The 22,917-nt window shown below is 45.9% G+C and overlaps 1 protein-coding gene across 1 annotated transcript in view; it reads left to right on the top strand.

Annotated features, from left to right (window-relative positions):
- ARHGEF39 (Rho guanine nucleotide exchange factor 39) overlaps positions 1 to 22,917 on the top strand; it is a 208,025-nt gene that overhangs the window by 5,634 nt on the left and 179,474 nt on the right. The window contains 1 exon segment of the mRNA XM_083186480.1: positions 6,146 to 6,296. Within this exon segment, the coding sequence (XP_083042606.1) occupies positions 6,150 to 6,296 (147 nt within the window). The 5' untranslated portion in view covers positions 6,146 to 6,149.

Below are 22,917 nucleotides of genomic sequence, written 5' to 3'. Positions count from 1 at the left end.
GCTGAACGCCTCTGGAGGAAATCTCACTATCTGGCAGACTTCCTCCATTTCAAGTTTATTCTCTCCTCCTACAGCGCTGCTCTCTCCTCTGACAAACAATCTTTTTTCAAATCTCTCATCTCTTCTCATTCCTCCAATCCCCGACGTCTCTTTGAAACTTTCAACACTCTACTTCACCCTGCACCACCTCTCCTCCCTTCATCCCTCACTGCCACTGACTTTGCCTCCTCCTTCCTCTCTAAAATTGAGATATTCCGACATGATATCTCCTCCCGTACCCCCTCTGCTGCCCACACACCCCAATCATCTTCCCCTCCCAACTACCCAACTCTGTCATCCTTCTGCCCTACTACAGCTGAGGAAGTCCACTCCCTCATCTCATCCTCTCCCCCCTCTACCTGTCCCTTGGACCCTCTCCCCCACTGGCTGCTCCCAGCTTGCTTACCTCTTTAACCTATCCCTTTCTACTGGCATCTTTCCCTCACCCTTCAAACATGCTCTGGTCTCACCTATTCTTAAAAAACCAAACCTGGACCCTTTATCTCCCACAAGCTACCGCCCTATCTCTCTTCTCCCATTTGCCTCTAAAATACTAGAACGTCTGGTTTACAGGCGTCTCACCAGCTACCTGTCTGACCACTCCATCGTTAATCCCCTTCAATCTGGCTTTCGCCCACTTCACTCCACTGAGACTGCCCTAGTGAAAGTCACCAATGACCTGCTGTCAGCCAAATCCAAGGGTCACTTCTCCCTGCTTATCCTTTTGGACCTATCTGCTGCCTTTGACACTGTGGATAACCCTCTCCTCCACACACTCCAAAACATCAACTGGTTTTCCTCTTACCTCTCCAACTGTTCCTTCTCTGCCTCTGGCTCCACCTCACCACCTTCCATCCTTCCTGTCGGGGTCCCTCAGGGTTCCGTCCTTGGCCCCCTTCTGTTCTCCCTGTACACCTCCTCTCTGGGTGCACTCATTAACCTCTTTTGCTTCCAATATCACCTCTATGCTGATGACACCCAAATCTACCTCTCCTCTCCTGATCTGTCCCCCACTGTTCTCTCTCAGGTTTCCAACTGCCTCTCTGCCATCTCCTCCTGGATGTCTGAGCGATTTCTAAAGCTTAATATGGACAAAAACGAATTCCCCCAACCAGAGCTATGCCCCCTACTAATATCTCTATCACTGTTAACACCACCATCTCCCCCGTTCCCCAACTCCGCTGCCTGGGTGTCACTCTCGACTCCTCCCTCTCCTTAGCACCCCACATCCAAGCCCTAGCCCATTCTTGCCGGTTCCAGTTACGCAACATTGCTCGCATCAGGCCCTTTCTCTCACAGAGTGCAACTAAGCTGGTCATCTCACGGCTCCACCTACTGCAATACTCTCCTCACCGGCCTCGCTCGATCCCAACTGGCTCCTCTCCAATCTGTCCTCAATGCTGCAGCCAGGCTTATCTTCCTCTCCCGCCGCTCTAATTCTGCCACTCCCATTCAACAAAATCTGCACTGGCTTCCATTCCTCGACAGAATCCTCTTCAAACACCTCACACTCACAGGGCCATCTCTAATTCCATTGCTCCATATATCTCTAACCTCATCTCCATTCATACACCCTCCCGCCCTCTACGGTCAGCTGACTACTGTCGTCTCTCCTCCACCCTGATCACTGCTTCCCATGCTAGAGTACAGGACTTTGCCCGTGCTGCACCCCTTCAGTGGAACGCACTCCCTCGCCCCATTAGACTCTCCCCGACCTTGCAAAGCTTCAAACGGGCACTAAAAACTCACCTATTCATCAAAGCGTATTTGGGGAGTATACACTGCGCTGTCAATAGGGATGGTGGTAAAATATATGAAGTGGTTCAATCACGCTGTACACAATGATGGAGGACACGCTGTATATAGTAAAAAAATTTTATAGACATAAATAATAAAGATAACAATTCAGGTGGGTAATCAACAGAAATTGGAATATACTAAACACACAAACATGTATATATTCATCAAAGCGTACCCTTCCACTGCATAAACCAGCTGGTTCTCCGATCCCTTGCCTGTTTACATCCTGCAATCTAACCACCACCCACTCGCTTGCACCTCTTGTAATCTGTCTTCCTCCCCTTCCTACTAGATTGTAAGATCCTCTGAGTAGGGCCCTCTTCCCTCCTGTTTTTTAAAGCCCTCTTCTCTTCACATGTCACTCACAGCTCTCCTATACTCAAACACTCAAGGTGCGTACACACGGGGGGGAGATATATTGCTTGCAATATATTGCTCAGTGTCTCCTTTTCATCAGCGACCAGAGATGGTCGCTGATGAAAAGGAACCTCTGCTGGGGGAGCCGCAGAGGTAATTAGCTGGTCGCAGGAGCAGGCTCCTGAAACCAGCGATTACAATGGGGCAGAAAACGGGAGCGCGCACCCGGCGTGTTAGGGTTAGGGATTAATCGCTGGTGCGCACTCCAATCACTGGCAATATGGTCGCCTGCGACCATATTCCCAGCGATTATAGCCCCTATCGCCCCCGTGTGTACACAGCATTAGTGATTATCTTCGTCTGCATACTCCTCAAGCCTCTTATAGTATGTTGATTGAGTCCTCACTATATACAAGCTGTAATGTGTATTGAACTGTGGCGCTCCTTATTTGTACTTTTTATTTGTATTTTTGTTATTTATTGTATGCGATGCCAAGTTTTGCCTCCCTGTACTGTTCTTTCTCTTTCAATGGTCCTGGTGACACAGCTCAACATTGGGATGTAGGAGGGTCCGTAGGAGCCAGGCACCTATCCTAAAGCTTTAGAGGGTAGGCTCCTCCCTTCTGCATCCCAGACTCTTCAGTTCGTGTTAGGTGCCCACTGGAGTGGGTGCTATTCTAAAGGGCTGCGGGAGCAGCCGAAGGATTAGAGTTAGTTAGGGTTTTTTTATTATTTTATTAACTTTTACTCTAGCTAGGTAGGCACAGTGTGAGGATTCTTATTAGTGAATCCTCCTGCTGCTAGCGCAGCAGGAGCTGACAGAAGCGCGTCCTGTCAGCTCGCTGTGCACAGGGGAGACGCTGTCTGGCCTCCCTGTGCAGCGCTTACAGCTTCTTTTAAGAAGCTGCCTGGGCTCCGGAGCACTCTAAAACTGGCTTCACGCTAGGTGGGGATCATGGGGGACAGGCGCTCCGTGATGGCGGCGGCCATTTTCTGCGGAGCTTACGCACTGAGCTCCTATATGAGAGGACAGCAGTGTGTTACAGGCATGTTCCAAGTGGTCCCCAGCTGAGGGGGAGATACTGGAACTAGGAGATCCTGCTAAGGGAGCGGCTGACTGGGGGTGGTTGGCGCCAAAAGTCACGGACCCCGCAGCAGCAGGGACTTGGTCTCTTCCCTTACTCTGTTTTGGCGCCATTCGGAACGCTTGCAGCGGAGCTGAGCTGGCTGACAGATCCTGACAGTGTTTGGATTTCCTGGGCATCGTTTCCCCACATCTGAAACCATCAGACAGATAAGTGACTGAGTACATTGGCTCTGTATTAAACGCCTGTACAGTGAATGCGCTGTGACTGTTTTACTTTACATCATGTCTGAGCAACAGTCTGTGGTTTTGAGGGAGGGAGCCCTTAATACATTGAGCGCTTGCAGTGTCTGTACACTGAAATTTGTCCTGGAGCAGATGGCCAAGGGGGGCTTGTGTATTACCTGCGCTGCTGTGAGACCCATGGGGAGTGAACCCCAGAGGGTAGAGCAATTGGAACCTGCGTGGGCCAGTGCCCTGGGCAGGTCTGTAAATGCTTTAGTGCAATTGCTGGACAGACAGAGTGATGTTTTGGTAGATTCTCAGAGACCTATGTCATCATCTCAGCAGTCCTCTGGCTCCTTGCCTCTTACCCAGGCAGATCCGGGTTTCCTTCAGGTGATGCAGGATACTGCAAAGGGGATTAACAGGTTTAGTGAATTGCTAGACAAGATTGATGTTGATGCTGTGGGGACCCCTAAAAGGTCTTACTCAGTGTCTGTTTTGGTTGATGAAGAGGATGGAGCATATGCAGACATTCCCTGGGAGCAGGGTGATGATTCTGAGGATTCCTCAGCCGCAGGGGTGGAGGATTGATTACTGCTGTAAAACAGGCTTTGAACTTGTCTGTGGAGGATAAAACTCGTGCAAAAGGTGTATTTAAACGGCAGCGTAAGGAAGCTGTTACCTTTTCAGATGAAGGTTTACAGGATTTATTGGAAGGGGCTTGGAAAACGCCCGATAAAAGGCTGCAGATGCCAAAGAGATTCTTAAGTTTATACCCCATGCCTGAGGCTCACGCAGACCTCTGGGAGAAAGTTCCAGTGGTAGATGCTTCTGTGGCACGGTTGTTTTTCCGCCAGTTCCAATGCTGGCAAGAGTGTTGAAAAAGATACAGGCCCAGGCAATCCCAGTGATTTTAGTGGCCCCAGATTGGCCAAGGAGGTCCTGGTACTCGAGGCTTCAGAGATTGTCTGTGGACTCGTGGCGTCTATCTCAGAGGTCAGACCTTCTCTAAAACAAGGACCGTTCAACCATCTGGATTCAGCTCGTTTAAATTTGACGGCCTGGCTGTTGAAACCGCCATTTTGAGGAATAAAGGTTTCTTGGAGGCGGTGGTTAACACTGTGATTAAAGCCAGAAAGTCAGTGTCTTCTGCAAATTATTATGGGGTCTGGAAGACCTATATTCGATGGTGTGAAAGACAGAAGTCGCACACGTCGCGCTTTAAATTGGCTAAATTGTTGGAGTTTTTGCAGGATGGCCTTGCCTCTGGGTTAAGCCTTCAGTCACTCAAAGTACAGATCTCGGCCTTGTCAATTTATTTCCAAAGAAGGATTGCATTATTACTGGAAGTACAGACCTTCCTGCAGGGGGTGTCTCGATTGAAACCTCCCTACAAGCAACCAGTAGCACCTTGGGATTTATCTCTGGTTCTGGAGTGTCTTCAAAAGGCACCTTTTGAACCATTAAGGTCGGCTGACCTTAAATTCCTTACATGGAAACTGGTATTTTTGTTGGCAGTGGCGTCTGCAAAAAGAGTATCGGAGTTGGGAGCATTGTCATGCAAGTCTCCCTTCCTTATATTTCATGATGATAGGACTGTTCTTCAGACAGTACCCCAATTTTTACCAAAAGTAGTCTCTGCTTTTCATCTAAATCAGGAGATAGTTCTGCCTGTGTTTCAACCCCCAGAGGGTTCAAGAAAAAGGGACAAATTGAGGAATTTGGATGTTGTGCGCGCCTTGCGCGTTTATGTGGACAGAGTTAAGAGTGTCAGAAAGACCGATACCTTGTTAGTGTTGTAGGACATACACACAATTGGTTGGCCTGCTTCTAAGCAGACCATTGCTAGGTGGTTGCGTTCTGTAATTGCTTTTGCATATACTAAAGTTGGTAGGCCTGTGCCGGCCAGGATTAATGCGCAAACCACCAGGTCGGTTGCCACCTCTTGGGCGGTTCGACATGGGGCAACAGCTGAGCAGGTTTGCAGGGCTGCCACTTGGTCATCTGTTCATACCTTTGCCAAATTCTATAGGTTCCATGAGTTCGCGTCGGAGGACGCATCATTCGGGCGAGCAGTGATGAGAGCTGCAGACCTGAGCGTACCCACCCAAAGGACCGGCTCTGGAACGTCCCAATGTTGAGCTGTGTCACCAGGACCATTGAAAGAGAAAAAGGGATTTTTGTAAGAACTTACTGTTCGAATCCCTTTCTCTGATATGGTCCTGGTGACACAGCGATCCAGGTTCATAATGTTTCATGTTATATGGTTAAAAGTTATTTTTGAAAAATGTGCATATAATATGTGCAGGCGTTTGTACTGAGTTAATGTATTCCAGTGGCTTTGAAAGATTGAACTGAAGAGTCTGGGATGCAGAAGGGAGGAGCCTACCCTCTAAAGCTTTAGGATAGGTGCCTGGCTCCTACGGACCCTTCTACATCCCAATGTTGAGCTGTGTCACCAGGACCATATCAGAGAAAGGGATTCGAACGGTAAGTTCTTACAAAAATCCCTTTTTTGTACGGCGCTGTAAAACACTTGTGTCGCCTTATAAATAAAATAATTATGATATTCTGTACAGTTTACTTTGGGACATTTATTTTCTGATGTATAGTAAGTTCCAGTCTCTTATGTGGACACAGGCTTATGATGGAACTACACCACAATGTGTGCGGGGAGAACACCACCGTGGAAGAGCAGAGACAGCGCTGGGAGCGGAAGAGAAGTCGCACAGCACAGGAGCTACTGAGGACAGAGCATCAGTACGTGGAGCAGCTGGAACTAATTACCAAGGTGATTCTATAGGCTCATTGCCTGCTCTGTATACTGTGTGTGTCTTCTGTATGGTCTGTATACTGTGTGTGTCTTCTGTATGGTCTGTATACTGTGTGTGTCTTCTGTATGGTCTGTATACTGTGTGTGTGTGTGTGCCCTGTATGGTCTGTATACTGTGTGTGTGTGTGTGTGCCCTGTATGGTCTGTATACTGTGGGTGTGTGTGTGTGTCTCGTACGGTATGTAAACTGTGTGTTTCTCTTGTACGCTATGTAAACTGTGTGTGTGTGTGTGTGTCTCTTGTACGCTATGTATACTGTGTGTGTGTGTGTGTGTGTCTCTTGTATGCTATGTAAACTGTGTGTGTGTGTGTGTCTCTTGTACGCTATGTATACTGTGTGTGTGTGTCTCTTGTACGCTATGTAAACTGTGTGTGTGTCTCTTGTACGCTATGTATACTGTGTGTGTCTCTTGTACGCTATGTGTACTGTGTGTGTCTCTTGTACGCTATGTATACTGTGTGTGTGTGTTTCTCTTGCACGCTATGTATATTGTGTGTGTTTGTGTGTGTGTCTCTTGCACGCTATGTATACTGTGTGTGTGTGTCTCTTGCACGCTATGTATACTGTGTGTGTGTGTGTGTCTCTTGCACGCTATGTATACTGTGTGTGTGTGTGTCTCTTGTACGCTATGTATACTGTGTGTGTCTCTTGTACGCTATGTATACTGTGTGTGTGTGTGTGTCTCTTGTATGCTATGTATACTGTGTGTGTGTCTCTTGCACGCTATGTATATTGTGTGTGTCTCTTGTTCGCTATGTATACTGTGTGTGTCTCTTGCACGCTATGTATACTGTGTGTGTCTCTTGCACGCTATGTATACTGTGTGTGTGTGTCTCTTGCACGCTATGTATACTGTGTGTGTGTGTGTGTGTGTCTCTTGTACGCTATGTATACTCAAATCATATTTTTATTTTTCACATACAAAAATCATACATAGTACAATATGTAGTGAAATGCTTGTTTTATACAACTGTCCTACATTACTTCGGCTGAGTGTAGAGAGAATGTGTCGGGTAGGTACAGAAGGAAAGTAAGTCCCGGTACTAGGGGGTCTGGGTGAGGGCTCTAATGGCCTGTAGGAAGAAGCTCCTTCTCATGCGCTCTTTGTTTGCCTTCAATGAGCGGTAGCGTTTCCCTGACCGCAACAGAGATAACAGTCCATTGTTGGGATGGCTGAGGTCATGTATTCTCTTCCTGGCTTTGGTCCAGCATCGCTTGCTGTATATAGTATCCAGGTCTGGGAGGTCGAAACGTGTGTGTGTGTGTGTGTGTCTCTTGTACGCTATGTATACTGTGTGTGTGTCTCTTGTCCGCTATGTATACTGTGTGTGTGTCTCTTGTACGCTATGTAAACTGTGTGTGTGTGTCTCTTGTACGCTATGTATACTGTGTGTATGTGTCTCTTGTACGCTATGTATACTGTGTGTGTGTGTGTCTCTTGTACGCTATGTATACTGTGTGTGTGTGTCTCTTGTACGCTATGTATACTGTGTGTGTGTGTCTCTTGCACGCTATGTATACTGTGTGTGTGTGTCTCTTGTATGCTATGTATACTGTGTGTGTGTGTGTCTCTTGTATGCTATGTATACTGTGTGTGTCTCTTGTATGCTATGTATACTGTGTGTGTCTCTTGGACGCTATGTATACTGTGTGTGTCTCTTGTACGCTATGTATACTGTGTGTGTCTCTTGTACACTGTATACTGTGTGTGTGTCTCTTGTACGCTATGTATACTGTGTGTGTGTCTCTTGTACGCTATGTATACTGTGTGTGTGTGTGTGTGTGTCTCTTGTACGCTATGTATACTGTGTGTGTGTCTCTTGCACGCTATGTATACTGTGTGTGTCTCTTGCACGCTATGTATACTGTGTGTGTGTGTTCTTGCACGCTATGTATACTGTGTGTGTGTGTTCTTGCACGCTATGTATACTGTGTGTGTGAGTGTTTCTCTTGTACGCTATGTATACTGTGTGTGTCTCTTGCACGCTATGTATACTGTGTGTGTGTGTTCTTGCACGCTATGTATACTGTGTGTGTGAGTGTTTCTCTTGTACGCTATGTATACTGTGTGTGTGTGTCTCTTGTACGCTATGTATACTGTGTGTGTGTGTCTTGCACGCTATGTATACTGTGTGTGTGTGTGTGTGTGTGTGTGTTTCTCTTGTACGCTATGTATACTCAAATCAAATTTTTTATTTTTCACATACAAAAATCATACATAGTACAATATGTAGTGAAATGCTTTTTTTATACAACTGTCCTACATTACTTCGGCTGAGGAATAGTGTAGAGAGAATGTGTCGGGTAGGTCCGGAAGGAAAGTAAGTCCCGGTACTAGGAGGTCTGGGTGAGGGCTCTAATGGCCTGTAGGAAGAAGCTACGTCTCATGCGCTCTGTGATTGCCTTCAATGAGCGGTAGCGTTTCCCTGACCGCAACAGAGATAACAGTCCATTGTTGGGATGGCTGAGGTCATGTATTCTCTTCCTGGCTTTGGTCCAGCATCGCTTGCTGTATATAGTATCCAGGTCTGGGAGGACGAAACGTGTGTGTGTGTGTGTGTCTCTTGCACGCTATGTATACTGTGTGTGTCTCTTGCACGCTATGTATACTGTGTGTGTGTGTCTCTTGCACGCTATGTATACTGTGTGTGTGTGTGTCTCTTGTACGCTATGTATACTGTGTGTGTGTGTCTCTTGTACGCTATGTATACTGTGTGTGTGTCTCTTGTACGCTATGTATACTGTGTGTGTGTGTCTCTTGTACGCTATGTATACTGTGTGTGTGTCTCTTGTACGCTATGTATACTGTGTGTGTGTGTGTGTCTCTTGCACGCTATGTATACTGTGTGTATGTGTCTCTTGTACGCTATGTATACTGTGTGTGTGTGTCTCTTGTATGCTATGTATACTGTGTGTGTGTGTCTCTTGTATGCTATGTATACTGTGTGTGTGTGTCTCTTGTACGCTATGTATACTGTGTGTGTCTCTTGTACGCTATGTATACTGTGTGTGTCTCTTGTACACTGTATACTGTGTGTGTGTCTCTTGTACGCTATGTATACTGTGTGTGTGTGTGTCTCTTGTATGCTATGTATACTGTGTGTGTGTGTCTCTTGTACGCTATGTATACTGTGTGTGTCTCTTGTACGCTATGTATACTGTGTGTGTCTCTTGTACACTGTATACTGTGTGTGTGTCTCTTGTACGCTATGTATACTGTGTGTGTGTGTGTCTCTTGTACGCTATGTATACTGTGTGTGTGTGTGTGTCTCTTGCACGCTATGTATACTGTGTGTATGTGTCTCTTGTACGCTATGTATACTGTGTGTGTGTGTCTCTTGTATGCTATGTATACTGTGTGTGTGTGTCTCTTGTATGCTATGTACACTGTGTGTGTGTGTCTCTTGTACGCTATGTATACTGTGTGTGTCTCTTGTACGCTATGTATACTGTGTGTGTCTCTTGTACACTGTATACTGTGTGTGTGTCTCTTGTACGCTATGTATACTTTGTGTGTGTCTCTTGTACGCTATGTATACTGTGTGTGTGTCTCTTGTACGCTATGTATACTGTGCAGTGTTCGCGAAAACCACCCAAAAAAGTGGGTCCCGGGGACCCTTCACTTCTAAAAATTGGGGTCCTACCTGACCTTTTCTGGGTCCCAACGGAATAAAGCCTCCTCTCGCCTTCTCCCCAGCATGGCACATGTGGGTCGGGGGGGGGGGGGGGGGGGGGGGGGAGTATGAATTGTCCGACTCGCATAAAGATACATACAGTATACACTAGAAACTATATAAACCCGAAAAAATTTAGGGCATGTTTTTTTACATGCACACACCGTTATGCCCAGTACACATTACAGCACACACCGTTATGCCCAGTACACATTACAGCACACACCGTTATGCCCAGTACACATTACAGCACACACCGTTATGCCCAGCACACGCCGTTATGCCCAGTACACATTACAGCACACGCCGTTATGCCCAGTACACATTACAGCACTACTGACCCCTCTATAGCCACCGCTACACTATGGATCCCTCTATACCCACCTCTACACTACTGACCCTACTATACCCACCGCTACACTATTGACCCTACTATACCCACCACTCCACTACGGACCCCTCTATACCCGCCGCTACACTATGGATCCCTCTATACCCACCTCTACACTACTGACCCTATTATATCCACCACTACACTACGGATCCCTCTATACCCACCACTACACTACGGATCCCTCTATACCCACCACTACACTACTGACCCCCCTCTAATAAATCTCCCTATATATAATTTTCACTATCCTCCCAGTTCCCTACAGACAATCCCCTCCCCCTCTTCACCATTTCTGTATGAGACACCTGCAGGCCAGTAACTCACCATAAGCAGCTGTGCCCTCGTCGGCTCCTCAGTATTCTGGTCTTCTCTGCTCCCTGCATGTCCTCCCAGTGTCCTAATTCTGTTATCCGGACAGCGCTGCAGCATCGCCGCCATTTAGAGGTGCGGGATGCCAGGCAGCAACTGCAGGGCTCACTCCAGATGGAGTAGAAAATCAGCGGCTGCACAGTTGTATAGACGGGGGGGTGGGGTGGGGGGGTGCGCTAGGGTGCCAGGATGAAGAACCAGGGGCTGCCACTGCTAGAGTCAGACGGAGCAGCGCAGAGGCAGCTGTTGAATGAAAAAGTGAAGAAGGGAAGGTGGAGCTGGGACAGACCTGTGGGAGATTAGGAGAGCGGAATAGTGTATGGCCCCTTGCTGCACCCGCTCTAGTGCCAGCTCCTGCTGCGGGCCAAGGCCAGCTTCGTAAGCGCCTGTCAGCTATTCCAGAGGGCATCCCTCCTCCCCCCTGCGGCGCTGACACGCCGTTCATTTCAAGGAGGTGAGCGGCATGTCAGCGCTGCAGGGGGGAGGAGGGTTCTCATCTGTAATAGCTAACAGCCGCTCACATACAAGGAGGTGAGCGGCATGTCAGCGCTGCAGGGCGGAGGAGGGTTCTCATCTGTAATAGCTAACAGCCGCTCACATACAAGGAGGTGAGCGGCATGTCAGCGCTGCAGGGCGGAGGAGGGTTCTCATCTGTAATAGCTAACAGCCGCTCACATACAAGGAGGTGAGCGGCATGTCAGCGCTGCAGGGCGGAGGAGGGATCTCACCTGGAATAGCTGACAGCCGCTCACATACAAGGAGGTGAGCGGCATGTCAGCGCTGCAGGGCGGAGGAGGGTTCTCATCTGTAATAGCTAACAGCCGCTCACATACAAGGAGGTGAGCGGCATGTCAGCGCTGCAGGGGGGAGGAGGGATCTCACCTGGAATAGCTGACAGCCGCTCACATACAAGGAGGTGAGCGGCATGTCAGCGCTGCAGGGCGGAGGAGGGTTCTCATCTGTAATAGCTAACAGCCGCTCACATACAAGGAGGTGAGCGGCATGTCAGCGCTGCAGGGGGGAGGAGGGATCTCACCTGGAATAGCTGACAGCCGCTCACATACGAGGAGGTGAGCGGCATGTCAGCGTGGCGTGGCAGGGGACGGACGGACTTGCTTTGTGGAATAGCTGACAGCCGCTCAAACCATAGGAGGTGAGCGGCATGTCAGCAGGGGGGGGGGGGGAAGACTTGCTCTGTGGAATAGCTGACAGCCGCTCAAACTCATAGGAGGTGAGCGGCATGTCAGACTTAAGGGGCGGGTGAGGGGGGAGTGACTGTCCACACGCTGCCGCGCTAGCAGTTTATACTGTCAGCAGGAGGAGACTTCTAGCGCGGCAGTGGCTAATAACTATGCAGGGCGCAGGGCGGGAATCGGCAGCTATGAAAGGGGCAGGGCGCAGCGCCCTGTGAAAAAAGCCTTGCGTGAACACTAAGAATCTGAATCTGCACAGCGCGTCCTCGGGGACCCCTTTAGTTTTGACAGCTGAGTCCCCGGGGACTGTTTTGGGGTAAAATACGCGCTATAGCGCGTTTTTGCGAACCCTGACACAGTGTGTGTCTCTTGTACGCTATGTATACTGTGTGTGTGTGTGTCTCTTGTACGCTATGTATACTGTGTGTGTGTGTCTCTTGTACGCTATGTATACTGTGTGTGTGTCTCTTGTACGCTATGTATACTGTGTGTGTGTCTCTTGTACGCTATGTAAACTGTGTGTGTGTGTGTGTCTCTTGCACGCTATGTATACTGTGTGTATGTGTCTCTTGTACGCTATGTATACTGTGTGTGTGTCTCTTGTATGCTATGTATACTGTGTGTGTGTCTCTTGTATGCTATGTATACTGTGTGTGTGTGTCTCTTGTACGCTATGTATACTGTGTGTGTCTCTTGTACGCTATGTATACTGTGTGTGTCTCTTGTACACTGTATACTGTGTGTGTGTCTCTTGTACGCTATGTATACTGTGTGTGTGTCTCTTGTACGCTATGTATACTGTGTGTGTGTCTCTTGTACGCTATGTATACTGTGTGTGTGTCTCTTGTACGCTATGTATACTGTGTGTGTGTGTGTGTCTCTTGTACGCTATGTATACTGTGTGTGTGTGTCTCTTGTCCGCTATGTATACTGTGTGTGTGTGTGTCTCTTGTACGCTATGTATACTGTGTGTGTGTCTCTTGTACGCTATGTATACTGTGTGTGTGTCTCTTGTACGCTATGTATACTGTGTGTGTGTGTCTCTTGTCCGCTATGTATACTGTGTGTGTGTGTGTGTCTCTTGTATGCTATGTATACTGTGTGTGTGTCTCTTGTCCGCTATGTATACTGTGTGTGTGTGTGTGTGTCTCTTGCACGCTATGTATACTGTGTGTGTGTCTCTTGCACGCTATGTATACTGTGTGTGTGTCTCTTGTACGCTATGTATACTGTGTGTGTGTCTCTTGTACGCTATGTATACTGTGTGTGTGTGTGTCTCTTGTACGCTATGTATACTGTGTGTGTGTGTGTGTCTCTTGTACGCTATGTATACTGTGTGTGTGTGTCTCTTGTACGCTATGTATACTGTGTGTGTGTATGTGTCTCTTGTACGCTATGTATACTGTGTGTGTGTCTCTTGTACGCTATGTATACTGTGTGTGTCTCTCTTGTACGCTATGTATACTGTGTGTGTGTGTGTCTCTTGTACGCTATGTATACTGTGTGTGTGTGTGTGTCTCTTGTCCGCTATGTATACTGTGTGTGTGTGTGTGTGTGTGTGTGTGTCTCTTGTCCGCTATGTATACTGTGTGCGTGTGTGTCTCTTGCACGCTATGTATACTGTGTGTGTGTCTCTTGTACGCTATGTATACTGTGTGCGTGTGTCTCTTGTACGCTATGTATACTGTGTGTGTGTGTGTGTCTCTTGTACGCTATGTATACTGTGTGTGTGTGTGTGTGTGTCTCTTGTACGCTATGTATACTGTGTGTGTGTCTCTTGTACGCTATGTATACTGTGTGTGTATGTGTCTCTTGTACGCTATGTATACTGTGTGTGTGTCTCTTGTACGCTATGTATACTGTGTGTGTGTGTGTCTCTTGTACGCTATGTATACTGTGTGTGTCTCTTGTACGCTATGTATACTGTGTGTGTGTGTCTCTTGTCCGCTATGTATACTGTGTGTGTGTGTGTGTCTCTTGTACGCTATGTATACTGTGTGTGTGTGTGTCTCTTGTACGCTATGTATACTGTGTGTGTGTCTCTTGTCCGCTATGTATACTGTGTGTGTGTGTGTCTCTTGTATGCTATGTATATTGTGTGTGTGTCTCTTGTCCGCTATGTATACTGTGTGTGTGTGTGTCTCTTGCACGCTATGTATACTGTGTGTGTGTCTCTTGCACGCTATGTATACTGTGTGTGTGTGTGTGTCTCTTGTACGCTATGTATACTGTGTGTGTGTCTCTTGTACGCTATGTATACTGTGTGTGTGTCTCTTGTACGCTATGTATACTGTGTGTGTGTGTGTCTCTTGTACGCTATGTATACTGTGTGTGTGTCTCTTGTACGCTATGTATACTGTGTGTGTGTGTCTCTTGTCCGCTATGTATACTGTGTGTCTCTTGTACGCTATGTATACTGTGTGTGTGTCTCTTGTACGCTATGTATACTGTGTGTGTGTCTCTTGTCCGCTATGTATACTGTGTGTGTGTGTCTCTTGTCCGCTATGTATACTGTGTGTGTGTCTCTTGTACGCTATGTATACTGTGTGTGTGTCTCTTGTACGCTATGTATACTGTGTGTGTGTCTCTTGTACGCTATGTATACTGTGTGTGTGTCTCTTGTATGCTATGTATACTGTGTGTGTCTCTTGTATGCTATGCATACTGTGTGTGTGTGTCTCTTGTCCGCTATGTATACTGTGTGTGTGTGTGTGTGTCTCTTGTACGCTATGTATACTGTGTGTGTGTGTGTCTCTTGTACGCTATGTATACTGTGTGTGTGTCTCTTGTCCGCTATGTATACTGTGTGTGTGTGTGTCTCTTGTATGCTATGTATATTGTGTGTGTGTCTCTTGTCCGCTATGTATACTGTGTGTGTGTGTGTCTCTTGCACGCTATGTATACTGTGTGTGTGTCTCTTGCACGCTATGTATACTGTGTGTGTGTGTGTGTCTCTTGTACGCTATGTATACTGTGTGTGTGTCTCTTGTACGCTATGTATACTGTGTGTGTGTCTCTTGTACGCTATGTATACTGTGTGTGTGTGTGTCTCTTGTACGCTATGTATACTGTGTGTGTGTCTCTTGTACGCTATGTATACTGTGTGTGTGTGTCTCTTGTCCGCTATGTATACTGTGTGTCTCTTGTACGCTATGTATACTGTGTGTGTGTCTCTTGTACGCTATGTATACTGTGTGTGTGTCTCTTGTCCGCTATGTATACTGTGTGTGTGTGTCTCTTGTCCGCTATGTATACTGTGTGTGTGTCTCTTGTACGCTATGTATACTGTGTGTGTGTCTCTTGTACGCTATGTATACTGTGTGTGTGTCTCTTGTACGCTATGTATACTGTGTGTGTGTCTCTTGTATGCTATGTATACTGTGTGTGTCTCTTGTATGCTATGCATACTGTGTGTGTGTCTCTTGTCCGCTATGCATACTGTGTGTGTGTCTCTTGTCCGCTATGCATACTGTGTGTGTGTCTCTTGCCCGCTATGTATACTGTGTGTGTGTGTGTGTGTGTGTGTGTGTCTCTTGCACGCTATGTATACTGTGTGTGTGTCTCTTGCACGCTATGTATACTGTGTGTGTCTCTTGTACGCTATGTATACTGTGTGTGTGTCTCTTGTACGCTATGTATACTGTGTGTGTGTGTCTCTTGTACGCTATGTATACTGTGTGTGTGTCTCTTGTACGCTATGTATACTGTGTGTGTGTGTCTCTTGTCCGCTATGTATACTGTGTGTGTGTGTGTGTCTCTTGTACGCTATGTATACTGTGTGTGTGTCTCTTGTACGCTATGTATACTGTGTGTGTCTCTTGTACGCTATGTATACTGTGTGTGTGTGTCTCTTGTACGCTATGTATACTGTGTGTGTGTGTCTCTTGTACGCTATGTATACTGTGTGTGTGTCTCTTGTACGCTATGTATACTGTGTGTGTGTCTCTTGTACGCTATGTATACTGTGTGTGTCTCTTGTATGCTATGTATACTGTGTTTGTCTCTTGTATGCTATGTATACTGTGTGTGTGTCTCTTGTCCGCTATGCATACTGTGTGTGTGTCTCTTGTACGCTATGTATACTGTGGGTGTGTCTCTTGTCCGCTATGTATACTGTGTGTGTGTGTCTCTTGTACGCTATGTATACTGTGGGTGTGTCTCTTGTACGCTATGTATACTGTGTGTGTGTGTCTGTATCTTGTACACTATCTATACTGTGTGTGTCTCTTGTACGCTATGTATACTGTGTGTGTGTGTGTCTGTATCTTGTACACTATCTATACTGTGTGTGTCTCTTGTACGCTATGTATACTGTGTGTGTGTCTCTTGTACGCTATGTATACTGTGTGTGTCTCTTGTATGCTATGTATACTGTGTTTGTCTCTTGTATGCTATGTATACTGTGTGTGTGTCTCTTGTCCGCTATGCATACTGTGTGTGTGTCTCTTGTACGCTATGTATACTGTGGGTGTGTCTCTTGTCCGCTATGTATACTGTGTGTGTGTGTCTCTTGTACGCTATGTATACTGTGGGTGTGTCTCTTGTACGCTATGTATACTGTGTGTGTGTGTCTGTATCTTGTACACTATCTATACTGTGTGTGTCTCTTGTACGCTATGTATACTGTGTGTGTGTGTGTCTGTATCTTGTACACTATCTATACTGTGTGTGTCTCTTGTCCGCTATGTATACTGTGTGTGTGTGTCTGTATCTTGTACACTATCTATACTGTGTGTGTCTCTTGTCCGCTATGTATACTGTGTGTGTGTGTGTGTGTGTGTGTGTGTGTCTCTTGTACGCTATGTATACTGTGGGTTTGTCTCTTGTACGCTATGTATACTGTGTGTGTGTGTCTGTATCTTGTACACTATCTATACTGTGTGTGTCTCTTGTACGCTATGTATACTGTGTGTGTCTCTTGTACGCTATGTATACTGTGTGTGTGTCTCTTGTACGCTATGTATACTGTGTGTGTGTCTCTTGTACGCTATGTATACTGTGTGTCTCTTGTACGCTATGTATACTGTGTGTCTCTTGTCCGCTATGTATACTGTGTGTGTCTCTTGTACGCTATGTATACTGTGTGTGTGTGTCTCTTGTCCGCTATGTATACTGTGTGTGTGTCTCTTGTCCGCTATGCATACTGTGTGTGTGTCTCTTGTACGCTATGTATACTGTGTGTGTGTGTGTGTCTCTTGTATGCTATGTATACTGTGTGTGTGTCTCTTGTCCGCTATGTATACTGTGTGTGTGTGTCTCTTGCACGCTATGTATACTGTGTGTGTGTCTCTTGCACGCTATGTATACTGTGTGTGTGTGAGTGTGTCTCTTGTACGCTATGTATACTGTGGGTGTGTCTCTTGTCCGCTATGTATACTGTGTGTGTGTGTGTGTGTCTCTTGTACTCTATGTATACTGTGGGTGTTTCTCTTGTACGCTATGTATACTGTGTGTGTGTGTGTCTGTATCTTGTACACTATCTATACTGTGTGTGTCTCTTGTACGCTATGTATACTGTGTGTGTGTGTGTGTCTGTATCTTGTACACTATCTATACTGTGTGTGTCTCTTGTCCGCTATGTATACTGTGTGTGTGTGTGTGTGTGTGTGTGTGTGTGTGTCTGTATCTTGTACACTATCTATACTGTGTGTGTCTCTTGTCCGCTATGTATACTGTGGGTGTGTCTCTTGTCCGCTATGTATACTGTGTGTGTGTGTGTCTCTTGTACGCTATGTATACTGTGGGTGTGTCTCTTGTACGCTACGTATACTGTGTGTGTGTGTCTGTATCTTGTACACTATCTATACTGTGTGTGTCTCTTGTACGCTATGTATACTGTGTGTGTCTCTTGTACGCTATGTATACTGTGTGTGTGTCTCTTGTACGCTATGTATACTGTGTGTGTGTCTCTTGTCCGCTATGTATACTGTGTGTGTCTCTTGTACGCTATGTATACTGTGTGTGTCTCTTGTACGCTATGTATACTGTGTGTGTGTGTCTCTTGTCCGCTATGTATACTGTGTGTGTGTCTCTTGTCCGCTATGCATACTGTGTGTGTGTCTCTTGTACGCTATGTATACTGTGTGTCTGTCTCTTGTACGCTATGTATACTGTGTGTGTGTGTCTCTTGTATGCTATGTATACTGTGTGTGTGTCTCTTGCACGCTATGTATACTGTGTGTGTGTGTCTCTTGCACGCTATGTATACTGTGTGTGTGAGTGTGTCTCTTGCACGCTATGTATAGTGTGTGTGTGTCTCTTGCACGCTATGTATACTGTGTGTGTCTCTTGCACGCTATGTATATACTGTGTGTGTCTCTTGCACGCTATGTATACTGTGTGTGTGTGTTTCTCTTGTACGCTATGTATACTCAAATCAAATTTTTATTTTTCACATACAAAAATCATACATAGTACAATATGTAGTGAAATGCTTTTTTTATACAACTGTCCTACATTACTTCGGCTGAGTGTAGAGAGAATGTGTCGGGTAGGTCCAGAAGGAAGGAAAGTAAGTCCCGGTACTAGGAGGTCTGGGTGAGGGCTCTAATGGCCTGTAGGAAGAAGCTACGTCTCATGCGCTCTTTGTTTGCCTTCAATGAGCGGTAGCGTTTCCCTGACCGCAACAGAGATAACAGTCCATTGTTGGGATGGCTGAGGTCATGTATTCTCTTCCTGGCTTTGGTCCAGCATCGCTTGCTGTATATAGTATCCAGGTCTGGGAGGTCGAAACGTGTGTGTGTGTGTGTGTGTCTCTTGTACGCTATGTATACTGTGTGTGTGTCTCTTGTACGCTATGTATACTGTGTGTGTGTCTCTTGTACGCTATGTATACTGTGTGTGTGTCTCTTGTACGCTATGTATACTGTGTGTGTCTCTTGTACGCTATGTATACTGTGTGTGTGTCTCTTGTACGCTATGTATACTGTGTGTGTCTCTTGTATGCTATGTATACTGTGTGTGTCTCTTGTACGCTATGTATACTGTCTGTGTGTGTCTTGTACGCTATGTATACTGTGTGTGTGTGTGTGTGTCTCTTGTACGCTATGTATACTGTCAGTGTGTGTCTTGTACGCTATGTATACTGTGTGTGTGTGTGTGTCTCTTGTACGCTATGTATACTGTGTGTGTGTCTCTTGAACGCTATGTATACTGTGTGTGTGTCTCTTGTACGCTACGTATACTGTGTGTGTGTGTGTGTGTGTCTCTTGTACGCTATGTATACTGTGTGTGTGTGTGTGTCTCTTGTACGCTATGTATACTGTGTGTGTCTCTTGTACGCTATGTATACTGTGTGTGTGTCTCTTGAACGCTATGTATACTGTGTGTGTGTGTCTCTTGTACGCTATGTATACTGTGTGTGTCTCTTGTACGCTATATATTCTGTGTGTGTCTCTTGTACGCTATGTATTCTGTGTGTGTTTCTTTTGCGCGCTATGTGTAGTGTGTGTGTGTGTGTGTGTGTCTCTTGCACGCTATGTATATTGTGTGTGTGTCTCTTGCACGCTATGTATACTGTGTGTGTCTCTTGCACGCTATGTATACTGTGTGTGTCTCTTGCACGCTATGTATACTTTGTGTGTGTGTCTCTTGTACGCTATGTATACTGTGTGTGTCTCTTGTACGCTATATATTCTGTGTGTGTGTCTCTTGTACGCTGTATATTCTGTGTGTGTGTGTCTCTTGCACGCTATGTATATTGTGTGTGTGTGTGTGTGTGTCTCTTGCACGCTATGTATACTGTGTGTGTCTCTTGCACGCTATGTATACTGTGTGTGTGTGTCTCTTGCACGCTATGTATACTGTGTGTGTGTGTCTCTTGTACGCTATGTGTGTGTGTGTCTCTTGTACGCTATGCATACTGTGTGTGTGTCTTTTCTATACGGTCTGTATAGTGTGTGTGTGTGTGTCTCATAAAAAAAACTAAAGTGAGTGTGACTGAAGGTTTGCGCTAAAGCCAGCTGTAGGTGGTTTTTGGAACTCAATAGGACTCACACCAGTAGTCCTCAAAAATGAACAGAAAAGTGATTGAGTTCCAACAACAATCCACAGCGCTGAATTTACATACAAAATTAGTGAAAGAAGGAAAATTGTGCAATATAAACAATTCAATGTGCACCAAAAAAATCTTCTGTGTAGGGTGAGTTCATCAATTCTTTTCAGAAGAAGATAGAATTTCTCAGAATATGTGATCCATTTTTTTTTCAGTGGAAATTCCAAGGTAATCATGAGAAAAGTAAAAAAAAACATACAATGTGTAATACAGTTTATAAATAAAGTGAAAAATTCAACAAACTTTTTCTTTCTCTTAAGTGTACTTTATACTGTAGGAGGAGTGCGTGTCCCCCTCTCACTAATATAGTGAAAAGGTTGTAAAAAAAAAATTCCCTCTTAAATTGTATATCGACAGGAAACTGATTCAGAGGGGCGTACCTCTACTCACTTCAATAGTGAATAATATAATCCCATAAAGGTTTCTTTCCATATAACCTTTTTAGAAGTTTTTAAGGAATATAGGCGTACCCCCACTCACTGGTTAGCAGGTGAAATGACTCCTATAAAGGGATCTTTGGTGAATATTTTTAAATGTTATACTCTCTAGAGCTCTTGAATGACTAGTATAACTCATATATTGGCGTACCCCTAATCACATCTAGAGGGGCAGAAGAAAACACATGAAGGTATCTTTGTGGCTAAGAATCAAAAGAAATGTCCCACAAAAGGAGCGTACCACACTCACGGTGTTTGAGACATGACCCAGACACATCAAGGTATCTTTAATATTCAAATCCCCCTGTACTATAACAGGCCTGGATACCCCGGTATGGATTTTTGAGGACCCCCCTACCCAAAAAAAGGAAAATTGTGTGTGTAGACTAAAAAAGTTTTTAATTCACAAAAAGTCCATAATTGGACTGTTTAGTACATACAATATACAGTAAAGGGTACTTGTGTATTATCACGGCGCCCATTACGTAGTTTGCGTAGTGGTGTATTGCAGTTTACATATCCAGCATAGTGGTGTATTGCAGTTTACATATCCAGCATAGTGGTGTATTGGTGCAGACGGAACTTGTTCTGGTGAACTGTGATAATACACAATGCTTCATATCCCCACTAATTACGTCATACCCCCAGTATCCACGTGGGCGTGGAGTTAATTTTATAAAGTGTGCTGAGCCCGAAGCGATGCGAGCAGACACTGATACGCATCCCCTCGGTGCGCTCGCCACGCTTCGGGCTCGGTGGCTCGCTGCGCTCGACACACTTTATAAAATTGACTCCACGCCCACGTGTATATTGGGGGTATGATGTGGATAGTGGGGATATGATGTTGTTAGTGGGGGAAATGTGTGTGTGTGTGTGTGTGTGTGGGGGGGGTGCTTTTATACTTACCCTCCTCCGGCCTGACCACCGCGTCCATCATGATCCCTGCAATCCACCGAAGTCCCCGACGGCAGCGCTCAGTCCCCCTCCTTCGGCACTCGCAGCCGACAATGTACGCAATTAGCGTAGTGCCGCTGGGGGAGCAGGGAAACCATGTGATGCGGCACTAGGCTGAATCACCGGGGAGTGACTGCCGGAAGAGCGGGACTGAACGCTGCCGCCGGGGACATCGATGGATCGTGATGGACGCGGTGGAGGAGGGTAAGTATAAAGCACTACACACACACAATCCAAAACTGTATTATGACGGCGCCGTGATTATACACAAGTACCCAGTAAAGTTTCAAAAACCAGTTAAAACATCAAGATAAAAATCCCCCCAAAAATAAAAAATTGTGCAGGTTAGACCCAAAACCAGGAGGCAGCATGGGGGCAGTAACACAATCACAAAAATAGATGGTATAAGGTCCGGACAGAGTGAAGGGTTAAGATGTCCAACGTTACCTCCGTGGCTAAGTGGGTCCAAGATGCAAGAAGTCCCCTGGTGTCAACGCGTTTCGGCTCTCTAGGAGCCTTTTTGAAGACATGGGGACTAAGGCAGACTTCAGGGTATTTAAATGATGACTGACCAATCACATGGGAGATATGTGTGTGTTTGTGTGTATATATATATATGTGTGTGTGTGTGTGTGTGTGTGTGTGTAGATAGATATATATATAGATATAATGTATGTGTATGTGTGTATATATATATATATATATATATATATATATAATGAGAGATATGTGTGTATATATGCATGTGTGTGTATGTATATGTATATGTATATATATATATATATATATATATATATATATATATATATATATATATATATATATATGCAGCAGGGAGCGGGCACTCCAATAAAGGTATGAGGTACCGGGGTGCAGCACTTGGGGAAAGGTAACAGTGGGTCGATAGTGGCACACACTCGGATTTTAGAAAAAGGTTGACAGACACAAGGTGCTGTAGACAACGTTTCGGGGTTTATTCCGTTTTCAGTTGGTAGTGAATAAGCGCTAATAGGTACTTGCAAAAACCAGCTGAAAGTCCAAAGATAAAATTCTTTGAAGTGGTACAGAAACACCAAGTCCCAGAAATCCGGACTGCAGCTACCTCCAGAAATCCCAGAACTCAAGGGGATGAAGTGGAAATCTGTTTAAAATAGAATAGAGGAGCGCTCCATAGTGTAAAACAGTTTATTTTGGGTACATAAAAAGCACAGGGCAATAGTACCAGATGGGACTCGTACCAGACAAATAGCAGCAGTGGGCTGGTTACCACATGATTCAATAATAGAAATACCCAGGCATGAGCACCAACCGCCGTCCGGAGCACTGATGTATGTCCACGATCACCCGCTGGAAACAGCGTGCCGGGGAGACAAGCAGGGACAGACGCCGGAGGGATCAGCCGGGAGCAGCAGCGTCACCAGGTCACGCCCTAACGCGTTTCGTATAACACTTCGTCAGAGGGCGTGACTGGTGACGCTAGGACGACTGAATTTATCAGAGGACC

The sequence above is a fragment of the Crinia signifera genome, chromosome 5 (genome assembly GCF_055691185.1).
Source record: "Crinia signifera chromosome 5, ASM5569118v1, whole genome shotgun sequence".
Classification (NCBI taxonomy): Eukaryota; Metazoa; Chordata; class Amphibia; order Anura; family Myobatrachidae; genus Crinia; species Crinia signifera.
Note: the sequence above shows the minus strand (reverse complement) of the source record. Positions and strands in the feature narration are given on the sequence as shown.